Raw genomic sequence first — 26,218 nt, forward strand, 5'->3', positions numbered from 1 at the left:
TTTCTTTTCTCACTGTCCAAACTGCATGAACAGATGATTTGGCTCTAATTCTCCCATCTTCTTTCCACAGGCTGGCTCCCTTCTTATCTACAGTTGGGTTCCACCCTTCAGTTTGCTACCTCATCACATACTTTCTCCTGCAATCGAGTTCTAGCCTCCTCTTTCTCTCTCAAAAGTGAATTGAAATCTACCACTTGCCCAAATCCTGTCTCTGTGTTCCACTCTTGGTTGTCCCTCACTCATCTGAGGCATCTGCCATTTTTGACCTCCTGTCTACCCCCTGACACCCTCTCGTCTCCTAGCTCCACAGCCAGCCTGTTCCTGTGACTTCTCTGCCTCTCTGGCTTATCTTTTCTTTCAGGCATTGGCTTTACTTCCCTCCACCTTGACTGGAGAAGCCAGTTGACAAGCTGTTGTGGAAAATCAAGGTTACAGAGCTGCAGACTGGGCTAGGATGGCATTGGAGGGAAAAGGGGGTAACTGATGACATTTTAAAAGAAAACTTTGGCTAAATGACAGCATGGATGCTGGCAGTAGGAGAGGTGGAGGAGATAAGAAAGTGTCCCAGCTTCTAGTCTCTGAGAATGGAATATCTATGTCAGGAAAGTCAGGAAGAGGTGCAGGTCCTAAGGCAAATTTGATTTGAGTGGAAAGCAGAACATACAAGTTGATGATACATCTAAAGAGGAAAGTTAATGGAAATGGATAGAAAACCTTTTATCTCATCTGCTCCTGCTCCTAGCTCCTTAATCAATATTTCCAGCCCCCCAACCCTCCCAGGCTCTGTGCTAACAGTTCTAATTGCTGGTTGGACATGATCACCCAGACGCCCATCATCACTTCAGATCCCCAGGTGGGAGGAAATGTGTTACAGGGAAGCAGCATAGAAAACTGGCTTAGAAGGCATGATTTATAGGGTCTGCTGTGTGACTTTGGACAGTCATTTTACTTTCTAATTTTCTCAATGACGAAATGAAGGGTTAGATGAAGTAATATCCTACTAATTCACTTTTCCATCTTTCCCTGGATTGGTTTCTCCTCTAGATTTTTTCTTCAGTGAGTGATGCCACCATTCTCTGTCATCTAGTGTCCAGCTAGTCTTGAACTTCAGTTCACCACCCGTCTCTCTTTCCTGCCCACACCTGCCCCACTTTACATATAAAAGACCATCAACACATGCTGCTGCATTTCCTCCTCATTGGCTTTCACAGCTTTCTGTTTCCTTCCCACAGCCACACCCTCCTGGAGGTGCTTACAGCCTCCCTCCCCAATTATTTCTATGAACTCTGAACCCCTCTCGAGACAGGCTGGTTCCTGGGACCTTGGATCCTTTACTGCAGTGCCTACGCCTGGACAAATGTTTCCTTGAGCGATAAAATACACAGAAACTATAAGGGACTAAAATTAACCACATACATGAGCAGTTGGGGCAAATTATGAACAATAATATACAGAAAGGCCAAAACCCAACTTCTACTTCTGAGGTGTCAGGAACAGGGAACTTCACATGACGCCTGCATACAGTATCACCAAGGGGTGGACAGACCACCTAAGCCACCCCTCCCGTTAAACCCACTGGAACTACCCTTACCCTCACTCCATAACCAGCTTGCCTTTCCCTCAGAGAACAAGTGAGGGCACCATTGCTTGTTTTTGCTCCCTCATGCTGTAGGAGAGTCCCAATAAAAGCCTTGCCTGAATTCCTCAACTGGCCTGTTATCAATTTCTATTGATTAAAGACTCCAAGAACCCAGGTCAGTAATACTCTGCAATCTTCTGGGCACATTACACTTCCTCACCATTCTTCCATCTGTTCTTCTGTATCATTCTATCCCCTTCCTTCTTAAATCTTCAAAGTGGGGTGAAGAGAAGGAGCTGTCTGTCAAGTTGTTTGAGAGTTTTTTCTAAATACTTGGACCTGAACATCTCTCCTCCTTCCTCCATCCTGAATTCTTAGGCACTGTGTGAAAAAATTTCCCCCAGGTTATGATGCTCTCTCTTTCCTCATTGTAAAGAATCAACATGATGAAATTTTTAAATATGTATATTTTATCAGTTCAGTTCAGTCACTCAGTCGTGTCCAACTCTTTGTGACCCTATGGACTGCAGCATGCCAGGCTTCCCTGTCCATCACCAGCTCCCAGAACTTACTCAAACTCATGTGCATTGAGTCGGTGATGCCATCCAACCATCTCATCCTCTATCATCCCCTTCCCTCCCACCTTCAACCTTTCCCAGCATCAAGGTCTTTTCAGATGAGTCAGTTCTTCTCATCAGGTGGCCAGAGTATTGGAGTTTCAGCTTCAGCATCAGTCTTCCTAATGAATATTCAGGACTGATTTCCCTTAGGATGGACTTGTTAGATCTCCTTGCAGTCCAAGGTCTCTCAAGAGTCTTCTCCAACACCACAGTTCAAAAGCATCAATTCTTCAGTGCCCAGCTTTCTTTATGGTGCAACTCTCACATCCATACATGACTAGTGGAAAAACCATAGGTTTGACTAAACGGACCTTTATCGGCAAAGTAATGTCTCTGCTTTTTAATATGCTGTCTAGGTTGGTCATAGCATTTCTTCCAAGGAGTTTAATTTCATGGCTTTTAATTTCATGGCTGTTGTCACCATCTGCAGTGATTTTGGAGCCCCCCAAAATAAAGTCTTTCATTGTTTCCATTATTTCCCCATCTATTTGCGACATGAAGTGAAGGGATCGGATGCCATGATCTTAGTTTTCTGAATGTTGAGTTTTAAGCCACTTTTTCACTCTCCTCTTTCACCTTCATCAAGAGGCTCTTTAGTTCTTCACTTTCTGTTGTAAGGGTGATGTCATCTGCATATCTGAGGTTATTGATATTTCTCCCGGCAATCTTGATTCCAGCTTGTGCTTCATCCAGCCCAGCATTTCACATGATGTACTCTGCATATAAGTTAAATAAGCAGGGTGACAATATACAGCCTTGACATACTCTTTTCCCAATTTGGAACCAGTCTGTTGTTTCATGTTCAGTTCTAGCTATTGCTTCTTGAGTTCTCAGGAGGCAGGTCGGGTGGTCTGGTATTCCATTTCTTTAAGAATTTTCCATAGTTTGTTGTGATCCACACAGTCAAAGGTTTTGGCATAATCAATAAAACAGAAGTAGATGTTTTTCTGGAACTCTCTTGCTTTTTCGATGATCCAATGAATATTGGCAATTTGATCTCCGGTTCCTCTGCCTTTCTAAATCTAGCTTGAACATCTGGAAGTTCACGGTTCACGTACTGTTGAAGCCTGACTTGGAGAATATTGAGCATTACTTCGCTAGTGTGTAAGGTGAGTGCAGTTGTGCAGTAGTTTGAACATTCTTTGGAATTGCTTTTCTTTAGGATTGGAATGAAAACTGACCTTTTCCAGTCCTGTGGCCACTGCTGAGTTTTCCAAATTTGCTGGCATATTGAGCGCAGCACTTTCACAGCATCATCTTTTAGGATTTGAAATAACTCAACTGGGATTCCATCACCTAAAAATCCCACATAAACCCCTCAAGACAGCTACTATATCCTTGTATATAGTTGTTATAGAATTACCCTTTTCTTTTTTAAAAAATGCTTTATTAAGGTATAATTGACATTTGATAACTGTATATACTTAAAGCACAAAATGTGACCAGTTTTGATAGAAACATAGACCCATGAAACTAGCGGCACAATCAAGAACATATCTATCAACTCTGAAAGCTTCCTTGTTCCTCTTCATAATCCTACTCTCTTGCTCCTGCTCTCTTATCCTTGCTCTCTGGTCAACTCCAGACAATCGCAGATCCACTTTTCTACAAGTATAGATTTCTTTATATTTCCTGTAATTTTATGTAGATAAACTATTTAGCATGGGCTCTTTTCAGTTTGACACTATTTGGCATAATTATTTTATCCATGTTTTATATTTATTTTTTATTTCATCCATGCATTATTGGATAAATCCATTCTTTATTCAGCATAATTATTTTATCCATTCTTTTATTGGATAAATCCATTCTTTTTTTTATCACTGAGTAGCATTATGTATTATAAACATACTACAATTCATTTATCTCATCACAATGAATTTTAGGATTGCATTATGCTTTTGGTTATTATAGATAGAAAGAACTATGAACATTTGTGTACAAGTCTTTGCATATATGTATGCTTTTATTTCTCTTGTGTAAATACCACAAATAACCAGGCCATATCACAGGGGCATGTTTATTTAAGGACCTGCCAAACTGTTTTCTAGAGTAGTTGTACCGTTTAACAGTCCCACCAGAAGTGAAGGGGAGTTCCAGTTAGTTCATATCTTTAGCAACACTGATATGAACATCTTTTTATTTTATATATTCTCATAGATTGTAGTGTCTCATTGTGATTTTAATTTTTCTAATAATTAATGATGTTGAATATCTTCTCAAGTGCTTATTTGCCATCCATATATCTGCTAAGGTGAGTGCTTATTCAAATCTGCCCATTTTTTTTCAAAATTGGGTTGCTTATTTTCTTGTTTTGAGAGTTTGAGAACTCTTTACATAATCTGGGTACAGCCCTTCATCAGATATGTGACTCTCAAATATTTTCTCCTGATGGCTTGTCTTTTCATTTTCTTAACAATGTCTTTTGAAGAGTAGAACCTCTTAATTTTGATGATGTCAAGTTTATCATATTTTTCCTTTTAATGATTATGCTTTTGGCATCATAGCTAATAAATCTTTGACTACCAAAATCACAAAGATTTTCTTCAAGGTCTACTAGAAATCTTATAGTTTTAGGTACACTTTAATGTCTATGATCCATCTTGAGTTAATTTTTGTATATAGTTTGAAATATTGATCCAAATTATCTTTTTTTTTTTTTTTTTGTATATGGATATTGTGATAGAATAGGGCACTTCCCCAATGATGTCTACCTCCCAGGCTCAGAACCTGAATTACATGGGAATTAAGGTTTCACATGGAATTATGGTTGCTAATCAGATGACCTTAAAGTAGTGAGATTATCTTAGATTATTCTGAGTGGGCCCAGTATAATCACGAGGGCCCTTAAAAGTGCGAGGGGGAGGCTGAAGAGAGAACCAGAGAGATGGCAATGTGAAAGGCTCACAGGTGGATTTGAAGATGAAGAAGGAGGACAAAAGCCAAAAATACAGCTGCCTTCTGGAAGCTGAAAAAAGCAAAGAGGCAGATTCTCTCCCAGAGCCTCCAGGAAGAACACAATCCCACTAACACCTCGATTTTAGCACAGTGAGACCCATATTAGAATTTTGACTTCCAAAACTGTAAGATAATAGAATTTGTGTTGTTTTAAGCCACTAAGTTTGTGGCAATTGGTTATAGCAGTCATAGAAAACTAACATATTTTCAGTTTTTCAAGCACCATTTGTAAAGACTATCCTTTTTACACTGAATTCCCTTCGATCTTTGTTGCAAAGCAATCGACAGTACATGTGTGGGTCTGTTTCTGTACTCTATTCCATTGATCTGTTTGTCTGTCTTTACACCAGTGCTACATTGTCTTAATTACTGTAACTTTATAATGTCTTGAAATTGGGTAGTGTTAAGTCCTCCAATTTTTTCCCTCTTTTTCTTAGTTGTTTTGGATTTTTTAGTTTCTTCACATTGAATTGGTTTGTCAATATCTACAAGAAAACCTTCTGGAAACTTGATTGGGGTTGCATTGAGTCTACTGATCAATCTAGAGAAAACTGATGTCTTAAGCATTTTGAATCTTCTGATCATGACACAGTATATATCTCCTATTACTTAAGTCTTCTTTGATTTCTTTCAGAATATATTGTAGTTTACACTGCATGGGTCTTACATGTCTTTTTATCAGATTTAGCCTTCATATTTCACATTTTTCTAAGCTAATATAAATAATGATGTTTTTAAACTTCTGTTCACAACCCTCATTGCTAGTGTATACAAATACAATTTATTTTTAAATATTGGTCTTACATCCTGGAATCTTGCTAAACACAATATTAGTTCTAGTGGCATTTTGATGGATTTCATGGATTTTCTAAATAGGCAATTATGTTGTCTATGAATAAAGACAGTTTTACCTCTTCAATTTGGATGCCTTTAATTTCTTTTTCTTACTTTCTGTACTGGTTAGAACATCCAGTACAATGTTGAATAGGAGTGAGAATGGATATTCTTGCTTGCTTTGTTCTGATCTTCAGAGGAAGCGTTTAGTCTTTTGCCATTTAGTATAATGTTACTGTAGGTTTTTTTGTAGATGCCATTTATTAAGTTGAGGAAGTTCTTTCAATTCCTAGTTTGCTGAGAGTTTTGATCAGAAATAGATGTTGTTTTCTGTCCAACGCCTTTCGTGTATCTATTGAAATTATCATATGGCTTTTCTTTTTAGATACAGTATATGAATTTTCTAGGGCTGCCGTAACAAAGTACCAAAAATTGGGTAGCTTAAAAGAACAGAAGTTTTTTTGGTCCCACTTCTGGAGGCCAGAAATCTGAAATCAAGGTGTCAGCAGGGCCACGCTCCCTCCGAGACTCTGGGTGGAATCCTGAATCCTTCCTTGCCTCCTCCTGCCTTCTGGTGGTGGCTGTCAGTTCTCGGTGCTCCCCGGCTTGCAGCTGCATTAGTCTAGTCTCTGCCTCTGTGTCACATGGTATTTTCCCTGTCTTCACATAGTTTTTCTCTTCTTATAAGGACACCAGTCATAGTGGATAAGAGTCCACCTTAATGACCTTATCCAAACTGATTACATCTACAAGGAATTTATTTCAAAATAAGGTCACGTTCACAGACACCTCAGATTAGCTATCCACTCTCACTCAACATATCTTTTTGGGGGGGGTACACAATTCAATCCGTAACATGTGGTAAATTACATTGATAGATTTTCAAATATTAAATAAATCTTGCTTCCTTGGTATAAACTGACCCACTTGGTCCTGTTGTATTACTCTTTTTATATATTTGCTAACATTTTTTATTTGACTTGCTAAAGTTTTATTAAGAATTTTGCATCAGTGTTCATGCAGGGTAGCAAACTATAGTTTTATTTTTCTCTTACATGGTCCTTGTTTGAGTTTGGCATCACAGTAATGCTGGTCTCAAAGTATTAGCTGGGAAATACTCTTTTTTTTTCAAATTTTTCTGGAGAACTGTGTATTGAATTGGTATTATTTCTTCTTAAGTGTTCCATAGAATTCAACATTCGAACTATAGGGGTCTTGAGTTTTCTTTGTGGGATGCTTTTAAGCTAAATTTAATTTCTTTGATATATGGTTATTTAAGTTATCTACTTATTCATGAGTGAAGTTTCGTTCATGTCTTCCAAGGAATTTGTCCATTTTAAGTTGTCAAATTTGTTGGCATAAAATTGTGCATAATATTCCCTTATTATTCTTTTTACCTATCTATAATCTATAGTGATGTCACTTCTCTTGTTTCTGCTAATACTAATTTGAGTCTTATCTGTTTCCTTATTGCAGTCTGGCTAGAGGCTTATCAATTTTATTGATATTCTCAAAGAATTTTCTTTTAGTTTCACTGATTTTTCTCCTTGTTTGTTATATATTTAATTTTTTAATGCTCTAATCTTTTAAACTTTCTATTCTTCTGCTTTGGATTTCTTTTGCTCTTACGGCAGAACAGGAGATCAATGATTTGAGACTTTACAAAATAGGAATGTTAGTACTACAAATTTCCCTCTATGTACGGTTTTAGCTCTGTTTCATAGATTTTTTAAATGATGTTTTTTCGTCTTTATTCAGTTAAAAATTCTTTCTAATATCTCCACTGAGTTCTTAGTTGATCATGGGTTATTTAGAAGTATTTATTTAGTTTTCATATATTTGGGGGATTTTTTCATATATTTGTTATTAATTTTTAGCTTAATTCGTGGTGTTCAGAGAATGTTGCATGCTTTTTAAGAAAACAACTGAGGCATAATTTGCATGCAATTTGCATGGTATTAATCTTACATTTTTCAAAACATGTTTTATGGCTTAGCATAGAGTTTATCTTGTGTACTTGAAACCTGTGTACTTGAAGAAAAATGTATATTTGCTGTTATTGAGTGGAACATTCTATAAATGTCAGTTTATAGAATGTTGGCTGATAGCATTGATCAAGTCTTCCATATCCTTATTGATGATCTGTTTCCTTATCTATTATTGAGCAAGATAGATGTTAAAATCTCTGACTATAATTTTGAATTTGTCTATTTCTCTTTGTTCTGTTCTATCAGTTTTGCTTCATATATTTTGAAATTTTATTAGATGCAAAAAATTTTAGGATTGTTGTGTGCAGTTGATTAACTGAAATGTCCCTTTTTATCCCTAGTAACAGCTTTTGCTAGGAAATCTTTGTCTGATATTAATATAGCCATGAACATTTAAAACCTTAATAGAAATTGCCAAATTTCCTTTCAAAAAAAAAATGTGTCATTTCATAAGTTTTTCCCCCATTCTGGTCCACATCTATTGAAAAATTGGTATGAACTTTTCTCTAAACATGTTTCCTCTGAATTTGAGATGAGCTAATGTTCTTGCCTGGCTTTCCAGGTGGTGCTAGTGGTAAAGAACCCACCTGCCAATGCAGGGGACATAAGATACACAGCTCCGATCCCTGGGTTGAGAAGATCCCCTGGAGGAGGGCATGGCAACCCACTCCAGTATTCTTGCCAGGCATGGACAGAGGAGCCTGGCAGGCTACAGTCCATAGGGTCACAGAGAGTTGGACTCGACTGAAGTGACTCAGCACACATGCAATGCTGTTGCCAGGCCTCTGGTTCTCTGTCTGCACAATGGTGCCAGTTCACAGCAGCTCTGCCATCATGTGTATGTGTGGGAGTGCCGGCCAGTGTCAGCTTAGGGTAAAAGGGAAGGCAAAACTTAGAAAAGACAAATGAGAAGTACTTTTATTGTCAGGGAAGGTGGTAAGGAAAGGGGCATCTGGTTGCTTTAAGGCAGTTCAAGCTATTTGGACCAGATGAATTAGATCTCATGGCAATGAACTTGTGATCAGAGTCTCTATTAATAATTTTTAAGAAGTGGGGCCTGATAGATGTACCCAACATTGAAGACAGGCAACTGTACTTATTTTTTTCAATGGGTGAAAAATAATTGTGACATTCAGTAAGGAAAGTAAGGAGTACAGGGAACCAGAAAGGGTTCACTAAAAATGCATTTAAATCTATTTGCTGTTAAGAGTTAGCTGGTTGTAGATCTGGAGAGGTTCCAGGTGCTTTACCTGGAGAGAGATGGAACCAAGTAGGTTACCAGTGGTGACAGATCTGGGAGGTTCTGGCTGGTGGGTAGCAGTCCATCAGTTTTACACTACACCATCTGATTTTCCTATTAGGTGTGTTTTTAACACATTAGGTCAGGCCACAGCCTCTCCATCTGTCTGGATGAGGTAGCAACAACAGCCTTCAACACACCACATTAAGTACTCAGGTCTAAAGAGCCTCTGTTTTGTAAGCTTTGCAGTCACTAGGACTATAAACAGAATACTGGCTAATTATTGTTTAATTATTGCTTAAAAACCAATTGGCACAATACAATCACTGCATTAATTACCCCATACAGCATCTGCTTTCTTTTTTGAGGTCTTCCCCGTTCCTCTCCTGTCCCTCCCCCCACTTTAATTGAAATTCAGCTTGCTGTAACACCTCCTTTCTCCTGGCCAACTGGATCTCTCCATTCACACGAGGGAGAAGAACAAAACATAGAAGGCCCCGGGGATTAGGGAGTTTGACAACTGTCCAAGAGGAGCGTTGAGACACTGGCCAAGTACCGAGGCAGGACAGAGACAAATGAGAGACAGAAGTGAGTCACGGAGGGAAAGATAGGCAGGGGCACATCGCGAGAGAAATGCACTGGACAAAGAGTCACTGAGACAGGCAGCGATGTTTAAAGGGGCGCTGAAAAGGGGGGGAAGGAAGAGAAAAGCTTTAAAAAAAAGAGAGAGAGAGAGAGGAACTAAGGAGAGTTGGTGAGGAAAATGCGAAAGGCCCAGGAGGTCAAGGAGACAGAAGGGAGCTTGTCGAGAAGGAGAGGGGAAAGTCCAGCCTCTAGGGAGAGATCAGCCCATCTTGGGGGACAGGCAGCTAGAGCGGGGCGCGGCTCACACACCTGAGAACAGGGTGGGGTGTAGGAGGCGGCCGCCGCCAGGCGGGAGTAGGACCAGCGCTAGGGGCGAGGCTGAGCACGCGGGGCTCAGGCGTCCGAGCCTCCTGGGCAAGCACGGTGTGCGCTCGGCGGCCCGGGACTCGCCCGGCGGCCCCGCCCCCTCCCCGGCCGCCTCCTTCGCCGGGGCTTTTCCTGCGGGGCTCAGGAAGCCGGCCTAGCACAGCCGCGAACAATAGCTCCGGGCCCGGGCTTGGCTCCTTGGAGAGGCCGGCGCGGGGAGGCGGGGGGAGGGAGGCGTCCGCGCCGCTGGTGGCCCGCGGCGAACCCCCGGCCCGGGCCGAAGCTTCAGTGGAGCTCGGCGCTGCCCGGGGCATTGTTGGCCGGGACTGAGAGCGGGAGCCGGGGGAGGAGCTGCGAGGCGGCGGCGGCGGAGGGAGCCAGAGGGGGAGCCAGAGAGCGAGGGAGGGAGGGAGGCTGAGAGCGTGCGGGCGATAGAGCGAGGGAGGGAGGAGGTAGAGAGACAGGGAGGGTGGGAGGGAGGAGGAAAAATAAAGAGGAGAGCCGAGCAGGGCTGAACAATAGAGACAGGCAGACGGGCGAGAAGGAGAGCCAGCTGCCGCTGCTGAGGGAGAGCGGGCGCCCAAGCAGCTCGGACCCCGGTCCGGGCAGACCGCAGGCGGCCAGCGCCCCCCGGGGAAGGCGGACCATGGGGGAGCCCGCGGCAGGCGCCCCCAGCCCGCCGTGCGCCTCCGCCTGAGGGAGCCTCGGCGTCCTCTGCCCCAGCCCAGCCACCCCGGCCGGCCGCCCTCGAAGCCCGGTGTCCGCAGCCCAGCGCCCTCCGCCCACAGGGCGCCAAGCAGCCGTCGGCCCCGGGCTTGGCCACCCCCCGGCTGCCCGTGGACGCCCTCCCCCAGTCATGAACCCCCCGGAGGGGGCAGCGGAGGAAGGAGGAGCCGCCGACTCGGACGTGGACGCCTTTTTCCGGACAGGTAAGCTGGGCAGGGCGCGGGGAGCTGGGGGGGGGGGGGGGGGGGCTGCTGCCCTGGACGCGGCTTCTCGGACAAGTTTGGGGAACGAGACTGTTGCTGGGGCGGGCGTGTTGGGGGGTGCTGTCCCCCTCGTCGTCCGGGCCGGAGTTGCCGCGATTCTTGTTGTTATGGCAGTGCTGGTTGCGTTTTGGAGAGGGGTGGGGGCTGGGAGCTTGGCGCCCCTCGGCGTTCACCCCACTTGCGGGAGTCTGTGTGGGGAGGCGGGAGGCGGTCCCCGTGGGCCGCCTTCTCCCGGAGCGCGGGGATGGGGCGAGATTGGATCACTTTGCAGCGCGCCGCTCGCGCTCCCGGCTCCCCCTGCCCCTCCCTCGGCTCCCTCCTCCCCCTAGCGCCTGTCAGCCTGGCTCTGGCCGCCCCGCGCCCGCACCCCTGCTCCGGGCCGGGGGCCCCGGGCCCTGATATGCGAAGAGGGACCGGGAGTCGCGCAGGCTGCAGCCTGACGGTCAGGAGCGGGGCGGACGGTGGACCGCGGAGCCTGATGCTTGTGAGGAGCCGGGCGTCTCAGACTTAAGAGGCGGACTCGGCTGGGAGGGCGGTGGGCGCCTGGGACCTCGTCCTTGTCCTCCTCTTCTCCAGTGATAGGAACGCAGGAGCTTTTCATAAGAATCACTCATTCTGGACGTGTGAGTTAGCGTCCCCCTCATACACACCCACTGAATCTTTGCTTGCCTGTGGTATGTAGAGCTCCCCCGCCAGACCTGCTTTCACGGTTGTTCTTTGCCCCCGCCATCACCCAGTCCTGGGTCTGAGTCGCAGGTTTCTTGGCTGCACAGCCCCTTTCCCAGAGCAGATGCCGACCACCCTCCTCTCCCACCACCTGTGGCCCTGTTTCTCTGATGACCAGGGTTTCTCCATCTCCACTTTACCTGTGGCTTCCACCAACTCGGTAGGTAAAGCTCCCCATCTTCCATATCTGGAACCATTTTGTCTGGAATCTTTGTCCCAAAGAGTCCAATAAGTTATGGGGACCCCCTCTTTCTGTAAATTGGATTAAAGCGCATGAACTGGTGGGGTCAAGGAGCAGGTTAGCTCTGGAGGCTCCCTGCACACCCATCTGTTTCCTAACCTCATTGCCCTGCCCTGGAGGTCATCTGAGGGGAAGGGGTGGGGTGCTTTGTTGGGGAGATTTGTGGCATTAGAAGTCAAGAGTTGGTCGACCCATATGTTCATTTTCTAGTTGGTCTGAAGAGTAAAGAGATGGAGGACAGGAGCTGATGCCAGAGCCTGGAGAAAACAGAAGGAGCCCCTGTTATCCTACCCTGCTTCTCAGGGCTCAGCCTTGTCTCCTTGTTCCTTTTACCCAGTCGTGGATTCTAATATACACCCCCGCCCCCCGCACACTCAGACATGCACTGCCCAGGAACCAAAGCACGAATTCTAAAAACGTGCCTGACCTGAGTTTATAACCTTAGTTTATAGTTTAGAAGAGAGGTTCTGGGGGTTAAGTCATATCTGGAAACATTCACCAGGATGTCTTCCCTGACACCCCCACCTTCCCCCACTCCTGCCTCTCATCTGGCACAAAAGTCTGCCTTTCCTTAGTTCTGGGGAAAACTCTTGAAGTATGAGCTTTCCCACCTTCCCTTTCTGGATCCACTTTTATCTTTTGGCACCCATTCCTCCTTCCCTTTTTCTACCATCCAAACACTAGTTCCTGTCCATTCTCTGTCCCAGGCACTTGGAGCAGATCTCAGTTTCTGGATGCTTGCTAATTTCTGACAAATGAATTCACACAGTGTTAATGGTGTTAATGACCTATAATGGTCCAATGTGTTACTTTTCCCAGGGCCTTTCAAAATACAACATGGGACTTACATTGTCTAGCTCTGGCTCAAATCACAGAGTAAATAACAGACTGGGGACTGTCTCCTGTGGAATCCTGCTGGGGGTATTCTCCTTCCACCTTGGGGAGCCTTATGCGAGGGGTGGGGGGGGGGTGGGGGTCGGCTAGGTTTGATGTACTCTTCAAATCAGAGAAGGGTGAAATCTACAACAGATAAGACTGGAAATGACTGACAAAGTGTAACAAGTTATAAGAGGGGAGGCAGGCTATCTGTGGTAGGGTCTAGGATCACCACCCGCCTGAGTGGCCCTCTGTGCTCTGCTTTCTGATCTTACTCCCTTCCAATCTCTAGCCTGGGGATTCTTAAACCTGGAAAAGACCATATTTCTTAATTGTCTCCTTTCTGATTCCCCAATCTTTATGGAATATAGCGCTCTACACCTGGTAGTTTGGGCAGATTATAAGTTTATTTAGTCGAACCACTGAGAAAGCTTCAAACATATTTTCAAGGTCCCTGGGGCCAGGGTTAACCCCTACTTTCTGGTGGAAAATTTTGCTTACACAAAGACCAGACTGGCAATTGCTTTGTCAAAACTCTGGCGTACTCTGCCTCTAATTAGGCATGTTTCGACTAATTCTGTCATTTTGGTTCCTTGTCCTCTTCTGATTATTTTGGTACTTAAGTTCTTTTGGTCATGGGTTAAGCTACATTCTCTAAATCCTGTATCCGTACACGTACATGGATAGACAGACATACGGAGAAGGGCACACACACCCCACACTCCAATCTTACAGACTGGTGTATTCTGTATTGTCTTTCTGGGAACTCTTTGATCCAAGCCTGGGAAAGTGTGTCACAATAATTTTATTGATCATGGTTACAAGGCAGAGGAGGGGAAATATGGGAACTCAGAATTGGGAACAGAAAACCAACAAGGACTTTTCAGCTCCTACTAAGGAACCTTCTGCTGTCCAGGGTGCTGTGGGATAGAAACGTTCAACGTGGTCTCTATCCTCCAAGAGCTTTTAAAAGAAGATTGACAATTACTGCTCAATTAGAGATTAATTAACTGCTGAACATTATGGTGCTCTAAGATAAGAAGTTGGCAGAACTACAGAGGAGAGGGACTGAGGATGGCCTATGAAGGAGAGATGGAGGGTAGGAGGAGAATCATGGACAAAATCTCAGGGAGGTTGAGGCATTGGCATTGAGGATGTCGGGAAGATGGAGCAGAAAGTGTAGGGGTGGGAGGAATGGGAAACAGAGTTTGTTAAGTAGGACAAGACCAGATAGGGAGAGTCTTGGAAGCCCAAGAGAGAGGAGATTGGATTTGATTCAAGATTGGTAGGGGGTCATTTTAGGTTCTTGATCAAGGGCACATCCTGAAGAAAGTGATTTTGGAAAGGTTTATCTGGGGGGTCATACAGATGGTGTTGATAAGAGAGAGAAAGAATCCAAATGCAAAAGTGACTCAGACTGAGGGAGGGGGGCTTGGCTGGGTTAGTGGCAGAAAGAATGGGGACTCAGGGACCACTCGGAGAGAAAGGCATTGTCAAAGGCATAAATATGGGGATTTATTGACAAACTTGTTGTAGGTGGGAAAGAAAATTAAGCCCACAAGAAAATGGGAGTAATTGGGTTGAAAGCATAGAGGACCAACTGTGTCTTGATTGATGCACGCTGGTTGAGGATAGGAGCTGGGTTTTGCAGGGCAGATAATGCTGTTCGCTTTGGATTTGGAAAATTAGAGTTGATTGAGGAGCATACAGGTGGAATCAGTTTGTGGGAGAAATGGGACTCCAGACAGGGGCACAGGCAGGAGATTAGGGCTGGCCTTGGAAGCCTTCTGCATCGAGGCTTGCTGCAGCTGAAGCTTGTGAATGCATCTGCTCTCAGAGGGAAGGCATAGAGGGAAGAGGAGAGGGCTAAAGTTAGAATTTGGGGGAGAAATCCTTGTTTAGAAAGTGGCAGCAAAGGAGACTTGATCCTAGAGACCCCAGGGAGTCAGCGTGGGTTCTGATGTGATGACAAGCTACAGACAGGTTGAACAAGAGGAATGCCAGGTAAGTGTCACTGGATGTGATAAAAAAGAAGGCCACTGTGAGCTCTTGGGAGCACAGTATTAGAAGAGGCATTCCGGGTAGGCATTTGGGGTGGGTAGGAGTTTACTGGTGAAAGCAAAAAGAATTTGAGTGCTAGTCAGACAGGATATTAGCATCAAGAAAAAGAGTTTTCGTTTTTTTTTTGTTGGAGAGTCAGAACAGCTTTAGATGTGGAAGGGAGGGAGCTTCTGGGCAGGAAGAACTGAAGATGCTAGATTGATGGAGTTAGATATCTGAAGAGGTGAGACAGAGGAGGTTCCCTAGCAAAAGTAAAATTTTGGCTTTGGTGAACCGAGGAGAAACCTCTTTATCTAAGACTCAAAGGAAAAAAAAAATCAGAGGATAAATTTAATGAAATCGATGTGGAAATATCTTATATATTTCTGTTGAGCTTTGGTCTTGTGAGCCAAGACATTTTTAATTGGATTGTTTTCTATTACTTGGACTTTGGTCAGCCTCACAGTCAATTCTGTCTTTCCAAGTCCCTAAACTAGCTTCTCCTTTTGTCTTCCTTATTCCTGTTACCGGCATTTTCCCTTTCCTAGGGTTGATATTTAACACCTTGATTGTCTCTGAGGAGTCTCTCTTCTAACTATCTCTGTTGAATTATCTTTCATAGTGAGTCCATGCTCTTCATTCTCAGGGCTTCTGCCCTGTGCCGGGAGACCCATTATGGTGCCATGGACTCTTTCAGTAGCCTTTATTCTTGGCTGTTGGAATGGCTCTCTCACCCCCACTCCAAATTGGCATCTGCAGGCAGACTGCACGTCCTAAAGTAGGTTGCAGAACTTTCATCACACCTGGTTTATGAACCTACAGTGACCCTCTACTGTCTTGAGGGTCAAGTTTGTCTTTCACACCTCAGCTTTAGCCAGGCTGCTCTTCTCACTGTCCAAGGGCAGTTTGACTCATGTTTCCTAACCCCTACTCTCCAAATGCAACTCATTCTTCAAAACTTGAGCACCGCATTCTTCTGGAAGCTTTCACAGCCCACAAGAGCAACTCCCCCCCCCCCCCCCCCGAATTCCTACAACACTTGTCTATACTCATTTTCTCACTTCATCAGAGGTATTATATTGTTTTTAGCCTTTTCACGTAATTAAGTGATTTGTTCTTTAAAAGGTCTTTTAAAAAGCTTATGAGTCACCAAAACCAAACCAAAACAAGCTATCTTTCTCTGATATAGGCAAAGCAAACACAGCAAAATAGAAGCAGTTGCTGAATCTAAGGTGGTGATATATTGGTATTCCCTGTCTTTCAATTTTTCTCTTGAATAAAAACCCCATGCCACCTAGAGAACTGGACATTTTCAGGTCCAGATCATTGACAAGGGACATTTTGGAGTAACACCCTATGTTGGTGTGCAATTTTGGGGGTAAATATCATCATCCTTTCTGTGCATAGTCAGGCACCTGAAAGGGATGGAGTCTGAGCGCTCTTCTGCAGCAAAGAAAAGCATCTCTTTTTGATGTTGTGTTTGCTGCAGAATGTAAACATGATGCTTAATTTAATATTTACCATTCCTTCTTGATTCTCCTCCACTTCCACCCATCATGATTTGGGCTTTTGATCTTGCCATTTCTCAAGAACTTCTGATGGAGTATTGAGAGGACTTTGTTGCTCTGAAAGGGGAATGTTGTTAATATTTTTAATATTGTATTTATATTGGTTATTTCTACATTAATATATTTTAGGACATACAACACCTAGGCACACTTCCATAAGATTTGGGAGGCTTTGCTTTATCCTCATGCCAGCAATCATCAATAACTCAATTATTGGTGCATTCTATCCAGTTGTATTTGATAATCTCTTGGGGTATGGAAGAAGTGTTGGAATAAACTGAAGCTTTAGAAAAAAATTAGTTGAGAAGTGAAAAAAATCTGCCTGACTGTCAGTGTCAATAAAACACCAGAATAGGTGGACTAGAGGTCCTTTTTAGCTGTTGAAGAATGAATGCTTTTACTTTTCCAAGTTCTTTCTGGTTCTGGAACTTGGTAGTTCACTTTTGGAGGTAGGCAGTAGGGTTTAGTTTAGTGGTTCTCAAATGGAGGCAGTTTTGTCCTCCAAGAAATATTTGGTGGTGTCTGGAGACATTTTTTGGTTGCCATAACTCAGGGAGGGGGTGGCAACTGGAAGTTTTGGGTAGAAGTCTAGAATACTGCTGAATATCTTATAATGCACAGGACAATAAAAAATTCTACAGCTTCCAAATGTCAGTGGTGCTAAGGCCAAGAAGCTGGACGATCATGGGTTTTGGATCAGATAGGCTCAGCACTAATCAAGGGTGGAATATTGAATAAATTATATAATCTGTGTCATCCTCAGTCTTCTGCAAAATGGGACCAAGAATGCTCATTTCACAGGTTGAGAGAATTAAATAGGAAAAACATGTAAATAACATGGGGTGGTTTCTGACCCACATTAGGAACACAAGAAATCCTAGCTGTCCTTAGCTGCTGTTTTCATTATTAAGTGAATGTGACGACACAGAGGCTGAGGGACCCTCCTGAAGGGCCACTCGGGGCTTTTGACATGAAGTGAAAGGGGTGCTGGAGAGGCATCACAGTGATGTGCAGGAGCCTGGGTGGAATCAGAAGGCTAGAGTCTGGGCCTTGGCTCTTTTTCTTTCATTTATTTAGTCATTTGTTTGACAAATACTTATTGAGTGCCTAGTGCAGCCATGTGCTGTGCTCTGGGAGTGTATAAAATCATTGCAAGAAAGAATATAGAGCAGGAAGGAAAATGGATATAATTATAATACCCCCCCTCAGGGAGCACTTGAATTTAAGGGATGGGAAAGGGAGAAAAAGCCTGTGAAAGAGGCTAAGAAGGTCAGGTAAGAGAGGAGGAGGTGAACCCTCCCCATTGCTCTCTACTTATCTGGATGACTTGGGCGAGCGAGTAACATCTAGAGTGTAAGATGAGGATGATGCCTGCCCCCACCCCAGTTCCCTTATAGGGTTGTTGAAAGACTCAAATAAGACACTGTATGTGGAAGGTCTTTATAAGTTGTACAGTTCTCTCCAAATTTATGTAGATAGTTCTTTCCAAATCAAACATTGTGTTACCCTAAGTACCTCTTCTAACAAGTATTCTTTTATTAAATTTGACCTCCACGGGACCTTTTCCAATCCTTCTCAGTTTGGTTTCCCATGGGAACTGGATGGGGCACCCTCCTTGCAACAAATCAGGGCACTTCTCCTCCTCCACCAAAGTATAAAAATGCCAGTCCCTCAGGCCCTGGGCCACATGGCCCCATACCATCTAGAGAAGCCCAGCAAGAATGGGGGTCTTGCTTCCACTGAGCCTCAGGTGGGTGCAGTGAATCAGTCTGTTCCTGCTTCTGCTCTGTCTGCATGCTGTTCAGACTCCTCCTGCCACTCCTTTGAGTGTGAATGACTGGCAGCAAAATAACTAGGAAATGATTGACAGCCACAGGTCTGTTGGATCAATAGAGCTACTTGAAATTGTGTCTGCTGTTGAGTGAGAGAACAGAGAGAATTAGTTGGGAGGACAGAGGAATTATTACAAAGAAGTAAAGAAGAAACTGGTGTAGAATTAGCTTCATCTCCTCCCCTTCTGTCCCATGGCTTTATTAGAAGAGAGCTGGATATTAGCTAGAAAACACAGATATGAGGGATAGACAAGTAGAGTGAAAAGTGGAAAATGAACTGTGTCCTCAAGGAAGTAGTTACTTCTTGAGACTTGAAGGATGGGTAGACTTTAGATGGGGAAGACAGTGTTGGAACAGTGTTAAAAAAAGGTGCGACCATCCATGGCATATTTGGGGGCAGTCAATTGTCCAGTTTATATGACTCAGAGGATTCAGGTGGAGGGTCAATGGGAGAGCAAAGTCAGAAGGGGATGGGGACCAAGTTGATTGATTGCTTTGTTAAACATTTGCTGGACTCTTAGATAACCACAGGCTTTGAATGACAGGCCAAAGAGTATGGTCTTTCTTCAGTTTGCTTTCAGGAGCCACTGCAAGTTTCCGATTGGGGTGCTGATATCATCAGGAAGGTAAATCTGGCTGCCCTGCAGGGGGTCAGTTGCAACAGGGGAGGAACTGGTAGCCAGAGCTGGATTGGGAGACCACTGTGAAAGGTTAGGAGGGTCTGAACTTGCGATGGCAGAGTTGAAACGGGGAGGCAGGGGTGGCTATGAGGGAACTCATGGAGGTAATGTCTGTAGGACTTGGTAACTTGGATATAGAGGTGTTAAGGAAGAGGAAGGTCTCAAAGATGACTTCAAAGCTTAGCTGGGTAATGGGAAGGATGGAAGTACCCTAAATGAAAATCAGGAGTTCAGGAAGAGGAGGAGTAGCTGTGGGGAGGCAGAGGAGAGGGAGGATTTGGGAACTTTCTTTAGGACATGTTGCTTTTCAGGTGTCAGTGAAATAGCATAGGGAGGTGTTGAATCAGTAGGCGGATAGCGGAGGGAGTCTGGAGCTTTGGAGGGAGGCCAGAGACAGAAATATAGATTTGGGAGATATCCTTAAGAAGTTGTGGCTGGAGCTATCAGAATAGATGAGATAATAAATGAAAAGTGTATACAGACTTAAGGGCAGAGGGCCAAGGACAGAGCTGTAGACCTGAGTGAAGGGCTGGAGGAGAACCAGGAAAGAGCAGGGCTTGGAAACAATCTGGCCATCAACAGGATCTAGTGCTGCAGAGAGGCTGAGGGAGAGGGGGACTGAACAAACCTTCTGGGTTCTGGAAACTAGGAGATCACTGGTAACCTTTGAGATAACATTAACTTGTGTATGGGAGGTGGAATTCAAATTTCAAGGGGAATGGGGCGTTGAGTGGATGGGGAGGAAGTGGTGGGAGTGCATATAGATGACTCTTTGGAAAAGTTTGGCTGTGAAGGGAAGGTTAAAAATAATAAAGTAGTTGGAGATGGGTAGCAGAGTTGAGGGGAGGCTTTTTTTAGGTAGAGAAGATCTGTGAATACCTAGGAGTGGGGAGGAGGGAGAAGGCAGGCTTGGGGAAGGGAATGAATATTTGGAAAAGACGAGCAGTTGAAGGAAGAAGATCTTGGATGAGCATGTTGGGGTGGATCTCCAGGTTAGCTGGGGGTGAGCCTCGGGTCAGAGGAGGAGACTGGGGGAAGGCAGACCTCAGTAAAGTAGTCGGCTGGCCAGCAGCTCAGATGAGGGCACCGTATGCTTGGTCAATAACCCCAACAGAAAGAGCATCGCCTGGCTTGGGGAATCAGGGGCTTGTGGTCCTGTGCTTGGGGTGGATAGTGCAAGCTGAGGGCAGCTGTGAAGTGGGTGAGCTGGGTTGGCATGGCTCTAAAAGGCCCCTTGGGCAGAGAAGTTAGAAAGGGAAGTCCTCAAATAGCAGTCCTTTTAGAAGTACTTGTGGCTTTCTTTTGCAGGTTGAGGTGGGATCTGCTCCAGGCTCTAGAGGGGTCTGTAGAATAACTTCCTACAGAGTGTGAGTCAGAAAGGCAAGTTGTTGGGGGAGCGGAGGGTGGGGGGGCGGAGGCGGTGGAGGATGAATGAGGAGAGGACAGAGGAGGAGGATTCAGGCAGGAAGTTATTGGGGCAGCTTCCTGAGGAGGGTTCATGCCTGGCTTTCGGGTACTCTCTTTGTCAGGGACTGACCTGTTCTGAATTTTCTGTTTCCTTAATGCCTCTAGAGGCTCTCAAACAAAGAGGAAGCAGACAGGGGTCATGGAGGAGCCTCTTGCCCATTCTCCATGAAGAGGAATGCTTCACACCAGAAGATGATGCCAGTGAGCACATCCATTCCTTTGGCCCCAAAGCCCTCCCTTCAGCTCTCATTTTAGGGACAGACCCGAGACCTGTCATCTAGAGAGGTGTGTTATGTGGCCCTCTAGGGGACGGAGTAGGAATCCAGGGGATCCTATGGATCCTGTTACCAAAAGGTGGGCTCTGGGGGACTGGGTTTCTATTCCCTGGAGTAGGAGGAGGTGGAAATTTCCATAGGTGTGGCTCAGTTTCAGAATCAGAGAGTCTTAGAACAGGAACTTACTAACTGTGTGTCTCGTACAAGGTACAGCCTTCCTGAGATTCAGTTTCCTTATGTGTAAAATGGGTAAAAAATAAACAAACCTTACCTATCAGGATTTCTTAATTTGGTAGCTATAGATTGTGATAGTAATAGAAATGGGATCATACTTCTGGTAATAGAATATGACTATATATAATAGAATATGACTATATATATTACTAGTAAGACTATATTGCATAGAATATCATATTACTGGTTAGAATTTCCAAATTATGCTTCAGTAGCTTCCTCCCCTCCCCTGTGATACCCTCCTCATCTTTCCTCCCTCCTTTCCCTTCTCCTTCTCCCCTTCCCTCCCTCTCTCCTTTCTTTCCACATAGGTAGGGACGTGATTTTTAATCTTGCAGTTACAGTTATTCCAGGGCATGGCAGGCAGGGATTGGGAATGTGGCTATACTCTTACCCTGTAGCCCAGGGACAATGGGTGTCTATGGGGTATGGGGGTGGGGAAGCACAGTGTTCAGTTGGCAGCTGGACAGTGGGCCTAGAGAGAGACCCAGGAGAATGGCAGATGGTTAATTGGATGTGACAAAAGGGGGCTAGGGGGAGGGGTCTGGGGCTCCTGGGGGATTCTGGTCTCTGACTTGTTACTCTCCTAGAAAGATTGTGGGAAGAGGGGGGGAGTATCTTCAGGAGCAGTTAAGGGGAAAGATTGGCAGGACTCCATGTTGGGTCTGTGGCCATGAAAAGACAGAGTGCCATTGGGAGTGATGTCACAGCTTTCATTTGTAGGTTGGGTGCAAGATGTTATCTCTGTACCCCAGGCCATTGGCACATAATAGGCTCAAATATTTGGATATAAAGAGAATGCTTAACCAGTGATTGGAACAGTATAATTTTCTAGTCATTCTTCATGATCCTAGCCATTGCATTTTGACAGCTAAATATCATGATTACTTTGGATGAGAACTGGACAGAGACTGATCAGTTTCAGCAAAGACTAGATTTCAGTGAGTGGATCTTTTCATTCATTCTTGCATTCATTCATATTCAACTGTCAAACACCAGCTATGAACCTAATTAAGTGCCAGGCTGAGACCATACCAACAAGTTAGAAATCATCTTTCTGACATGGAGGGTGACTGTCTGGTGGGGTTGCCTGACGCATAAACAAAGGATCGAATGCTGTACATTGAGAACAGAGAGGAAGGATCAACAGCCTCATCTGCATGGGTGTGGGGAGGATTCATGGACGAGGGGATGCTTATTCTGAAATACCTGAAGAGATGGTAAAAATGAAGATAGGCCATTGGTGAAGAGGTTTGCTAATAAAAGTAGGGAAAATAATGCAATGATAACTGAAGGGGCATTTTGGGAGTACTGGTTGTCTTGTTTCTTGGTTGTAGGTATGGTGTGATCTGTTTGTGAGCTTTCAGTGAGTTGTAGACTTATACACGGAATTATATGCATGAAAATTGTACTTCAATAACTTTTTAAAAAGTTATCAGGTCCAGTGAAGTTTTGTTTGTTTGCTTTAAGGAGAGAGAAAAATGTTTGAGTGTTTGAGAAAAAAATCACAGCAGGAAATAGTGGTAGACACTGAAAGTGATAGAAAGTGGTATGTGTGTGGATAGGGTATCAGAGTGGGTACTACCTTCTTCAGAAGTCAGGAAAGGATGAGGTTCCCAGGCAAAGAGGTTATCTCTGGGATGGAGGGACACCTCTTCCTCTGTGGCTGTGAGAAAAGACTAGGAGGTTTTCAGGTCAGATGGTAAAGTCCTTATTAAGCTATTAAGACTGACTTCATTGTTCTCTGTGAATGGGATCCAGGATCATCTGAAGGACTGCGGGGTGCTGAGATCCCATAAAGAGAGGAGATGGATTGGATCCATTCTCTGGAGAATGGGTGAGATTGCTTTAAAGAGTGATCTGTCCAGTAGAATTCAGAGTGAGCTAGGTATGCAGACTTGTGCATCTCGCTCAGCCCTGGAACCTCTACAGTAGAGGTGAAAATAGGGGATTCTTGAGTCCTTATTTGGTGACTTGGATGAGATGTCCAAGGTGGAGGTGAGCTATACACTAGACTTGTTTGGACATTAGTTTCTTTCCAGAACTTTACTCAACATTGATGACTCCAAGACGTTTTGGAAGCCCCACCTTGGAAAACAGTCATATCTGGTTTTCCCAAGTAGGCTCTACCTTTTGCTTTGGACTTGTCTGTCTTCTTCTCACCATTAACGTAGTGCCTTGCATATACTTGCTTATTTAGTATTTGTTGGCTTGAATTTTTTTCTTTTTATAAGAGCTATGTATTGGTGTGCAGGTCATTTGGGAGTTTTATAATGAAACATTGTGCTAAAGAAATGAATCTGTTTTGTGTAGACAGGCAATTCTACCTTAAACAAAAAGACCTATGAAATCAATATTTACTGTGAAATATAGTGAACATTTGTTGTTTATTCTGGATTAATTAGAGGGGATCTCTTTTACTGCTTGCTTACAAGTATCCCATAGGCATTGGAAAACTAACACACCCTTCTTTTGCAAAAATACACGTTGTTGTTGTTCAGTTGCTCAGTCATGTCCAACTCTGCGACTCCATGGACTGCAGCACCCCAGACTTCCCTGTCCTTCACCATCTCCCGGAGCTTGCTCAAGCTCATATCTATTGACTCGGTGATGCCGTCCAACCATCTCATCCTCTGTCATCCCCTTCTCCTCCTGCCCTCGATCTTTCCCAGCATCAGGGTCTTTTCCAGTGAGGCAGCTCTTGGCATCAGGTAGCCAAAGTATTGGAGCTTCAGTATCAGTCCTTCCAATGAAGATTCAGGGTTGATTTCCTTTAGAATTGACTGGTTTGCTCTCTTTTGCAGTCCAAGGGATTCTCAAGAGTCTTCTCCAATGCCACAGTTCAAAAGCATCAATTCTTCAGTGCTCAGCCTTCTTTATGGTCCAACTCACATCCATACATGACTACTACTGGAAAAATCATAGCTTTCACTATATGGACCTTTGTCAGCAAAGTAGCATCTCTGCTTTTTAATATGCTGTCTAAGTTGGTCATAGCTTTTCTTCCAAGGAGCAAACATCTTTTAATTTCATATCCACATAGGGAAGTTCAAACATTCAAATGGATCAACTAAACAGTATTGACTGAGTGTCTACGATGTGCCCAGTGTTATGCCAGGTACTAAAGGAGTTACTAAAGGTGAGTAACAAATGGTCCTTGTCTCTGAAGAGTTTATAGTCTTTTTGGATTAGGAGAAGATTGATACAGAGAAAAATGGCTCATTGGAAGTCAATCAGAAAGGGAATTTCACTCATTCATTGATTCATTTCATATGTGTTTATTGTCTATAAGTTAAAAGATAATTTAAGTAGGTGGTAAACAAGGTTTTGTTAGAGAGATTTGGTTTCCAGTATACTTTCATAGAACATTTACTTAGACATTTAGACTTTTTCCTAAATGAAACCATTTCCCTCAATTAGTTTAAATGTATGATATATCAGTATACATGTGTCTATTGAGCAAAGTGAGACATTCATAAGCTAATACTCTTTATATGAGGTAATGAAAGAAGACAGAGGATGTGTCAGTTGTCTGGAGGAGTAAAGGCATTGATACTGTTGTAAGAAATAGTTACACAAATGAAAGTACAGGATGGTTTCAGGATGTTGAAAAGTGAATGCTCTTTCTCCCTCCTTTCCCCTGATGTTAAGATAAATTTGACTGACATAGGTACCTGTTACATATGCAAGTATGTATTTATCACAAATGCATAGCTTTCTTTCATATTTTGACAAAAAAGAGAATTATGCTATCCCTTTTATTCTGCAATTTGTTTTTATCACTTTGTAATTGTGGACATTTTTCCATGTCAATGCATATGTTCTACCTCATTTATTTGAAGAGTTGTGTCACATTCTGTTGTGTGGATGTGCCACATTTTATTTAACCATTCTCTTAATGGTGGACATTTATAACCCAGCTTTTCTGAGGACCAGTGTTTGTTCTCGAATATTATTTGGTCCAAAGAGTAGCAAGAGCATCACCCGTTATTTAATCTCTCTCAGAGGTGACGGCAGGACAACCATAGGATCAGGATGCTTCGTCTGCTTTTATTATCAGGAAGGAGGGAGAACAGTCAGTCCTGTTCTCTGGAGGCTAACTTTCTGTGCAGTGTTCACTGACGCTTTTATTAATGGCATTTAAATAAATGGTAGAGGCCATTCTTGGCTTCTTCTGCTGTATGCCTTTAAGTGACTTAGGAGCCAGATTTGCAGTCACAATTAGCCAAAAAAAGCCACATGTGTTTTGTGGGTTTGAGTGAAAGTTAATTCCAATACCACAGGTATGGAAGTGCTTGAGGCTGTGTGTGCAAAAGCCATAGTTTGTGTTTGGCTAGAAGAATCCAAGGATGTGATTCAGGAGACCTTGGTTTCCAATTCTACCCACAACTAATTATCTCTGTGACTTCGCCAAGCCAGTTAAAATGTCTGGTTTTACAGATGGGACCTGTCTTTCCTCATCTGAAGAGAGAGGTAAACATACTTGCCCTGCCATACATCATAGGAGCAATGTGAGATAAAGTGAGATAATAGAAGGAAAATACTCTGGACAATTAAAATTGCTGAGTCAGTGAAAAGGGATTTTGTCTGCTGCCTTTCTCTGGACTCTCCCTTGGTTTTGAGTGTGGTTGCAAGCTGAGCCAGGGGACTTGGATGGAGTGACAGCTGTACCTCCTTTGAGGACTGTACGTTTTTTCATGTCTGGTAGGGAATTGGCTGCATCAGGGATAGAGTGAAACATTTCATGATATGTTCTATTTGCTTCTGGAAAAGAGACATGTGTGTCTGAGTGGAAGAGTGGCTCAGGGAAGAGAGGCTCATTCTGCAAAACCCAGAATGGGTTTTTCTCTGATGGGTGACACTGCAGCTCAGTTGCATACGCCTTATCACCCAAATGTGCAAAGAAAATGTAACTTAAATTTTTCTAATGTGGAGCTGATCTCCCTCCACCTCAACTTGGCTAGTTTGTAGTGTGTCATGTGTGTGTGTGGTTTTTTTCTTCCCCTGGATTGGTCTTTTTAGATGACTGTTTCTTACAGGTAAATTTCCCATTCACTTGGATTTTCTCATATTCTCCCACTTCTCTTGATCTGGGTCTGTAGAGGTGCACCTGTGAACTT

At 43.8% G+C, this 26,218-nt stretch overlaps 1 protein-coding gene across 17 annotated transcripts in view; it reads left to right on the plus strand.

The window, feature by feature from the left end:
* Nucleotides 1-10,645: 10,645 nt before the first annotated feature.
* Nucleotides 10,646-26,218, plus strand: part of KALRN (kalirin RhoGEF kinase) — a 668,360-nt gene continuing 652,787 nt past the window's right edge. For 13 of the 17 annotated variants that reach the window (XM_070466100.1, XM_070466108.1, XM_070466101.1 and 10 more), the window contains exon 1: nucleotides 10,646-11,099. In XM_070466100.1, coding sequence (XP_070322201.1) covers nucleotides 11,027-11,099 — 73 coding nt within the window. In that variant the 5' untranslated portion in view covers nucleotides 10,646-11,026. The remainder of the gene's footprint in view (nucleotides 11,100-26,218) is intronic. The other 4 variants (XM_070466116.1, XM_070466117.1, XM_070466118.1 and 1 more) reach the window with 1 other exon arrangement.

This window comes from Odocoileus virginianus, chromosome 4 (genome assembly GCF_023699985.2).
Source record: "Odocoileus virginianus isolate 20LAN1187 ecotype Illinois chromosome 4, Ovbor_1.2, whole genome shotgun sequence".
Lineage (NCBI taxonomy): Eukaryota > Metazoa > Chordata > Mammalia > Artiodactyla > Cervidae > Odocoileus > Odocoileus virginianus.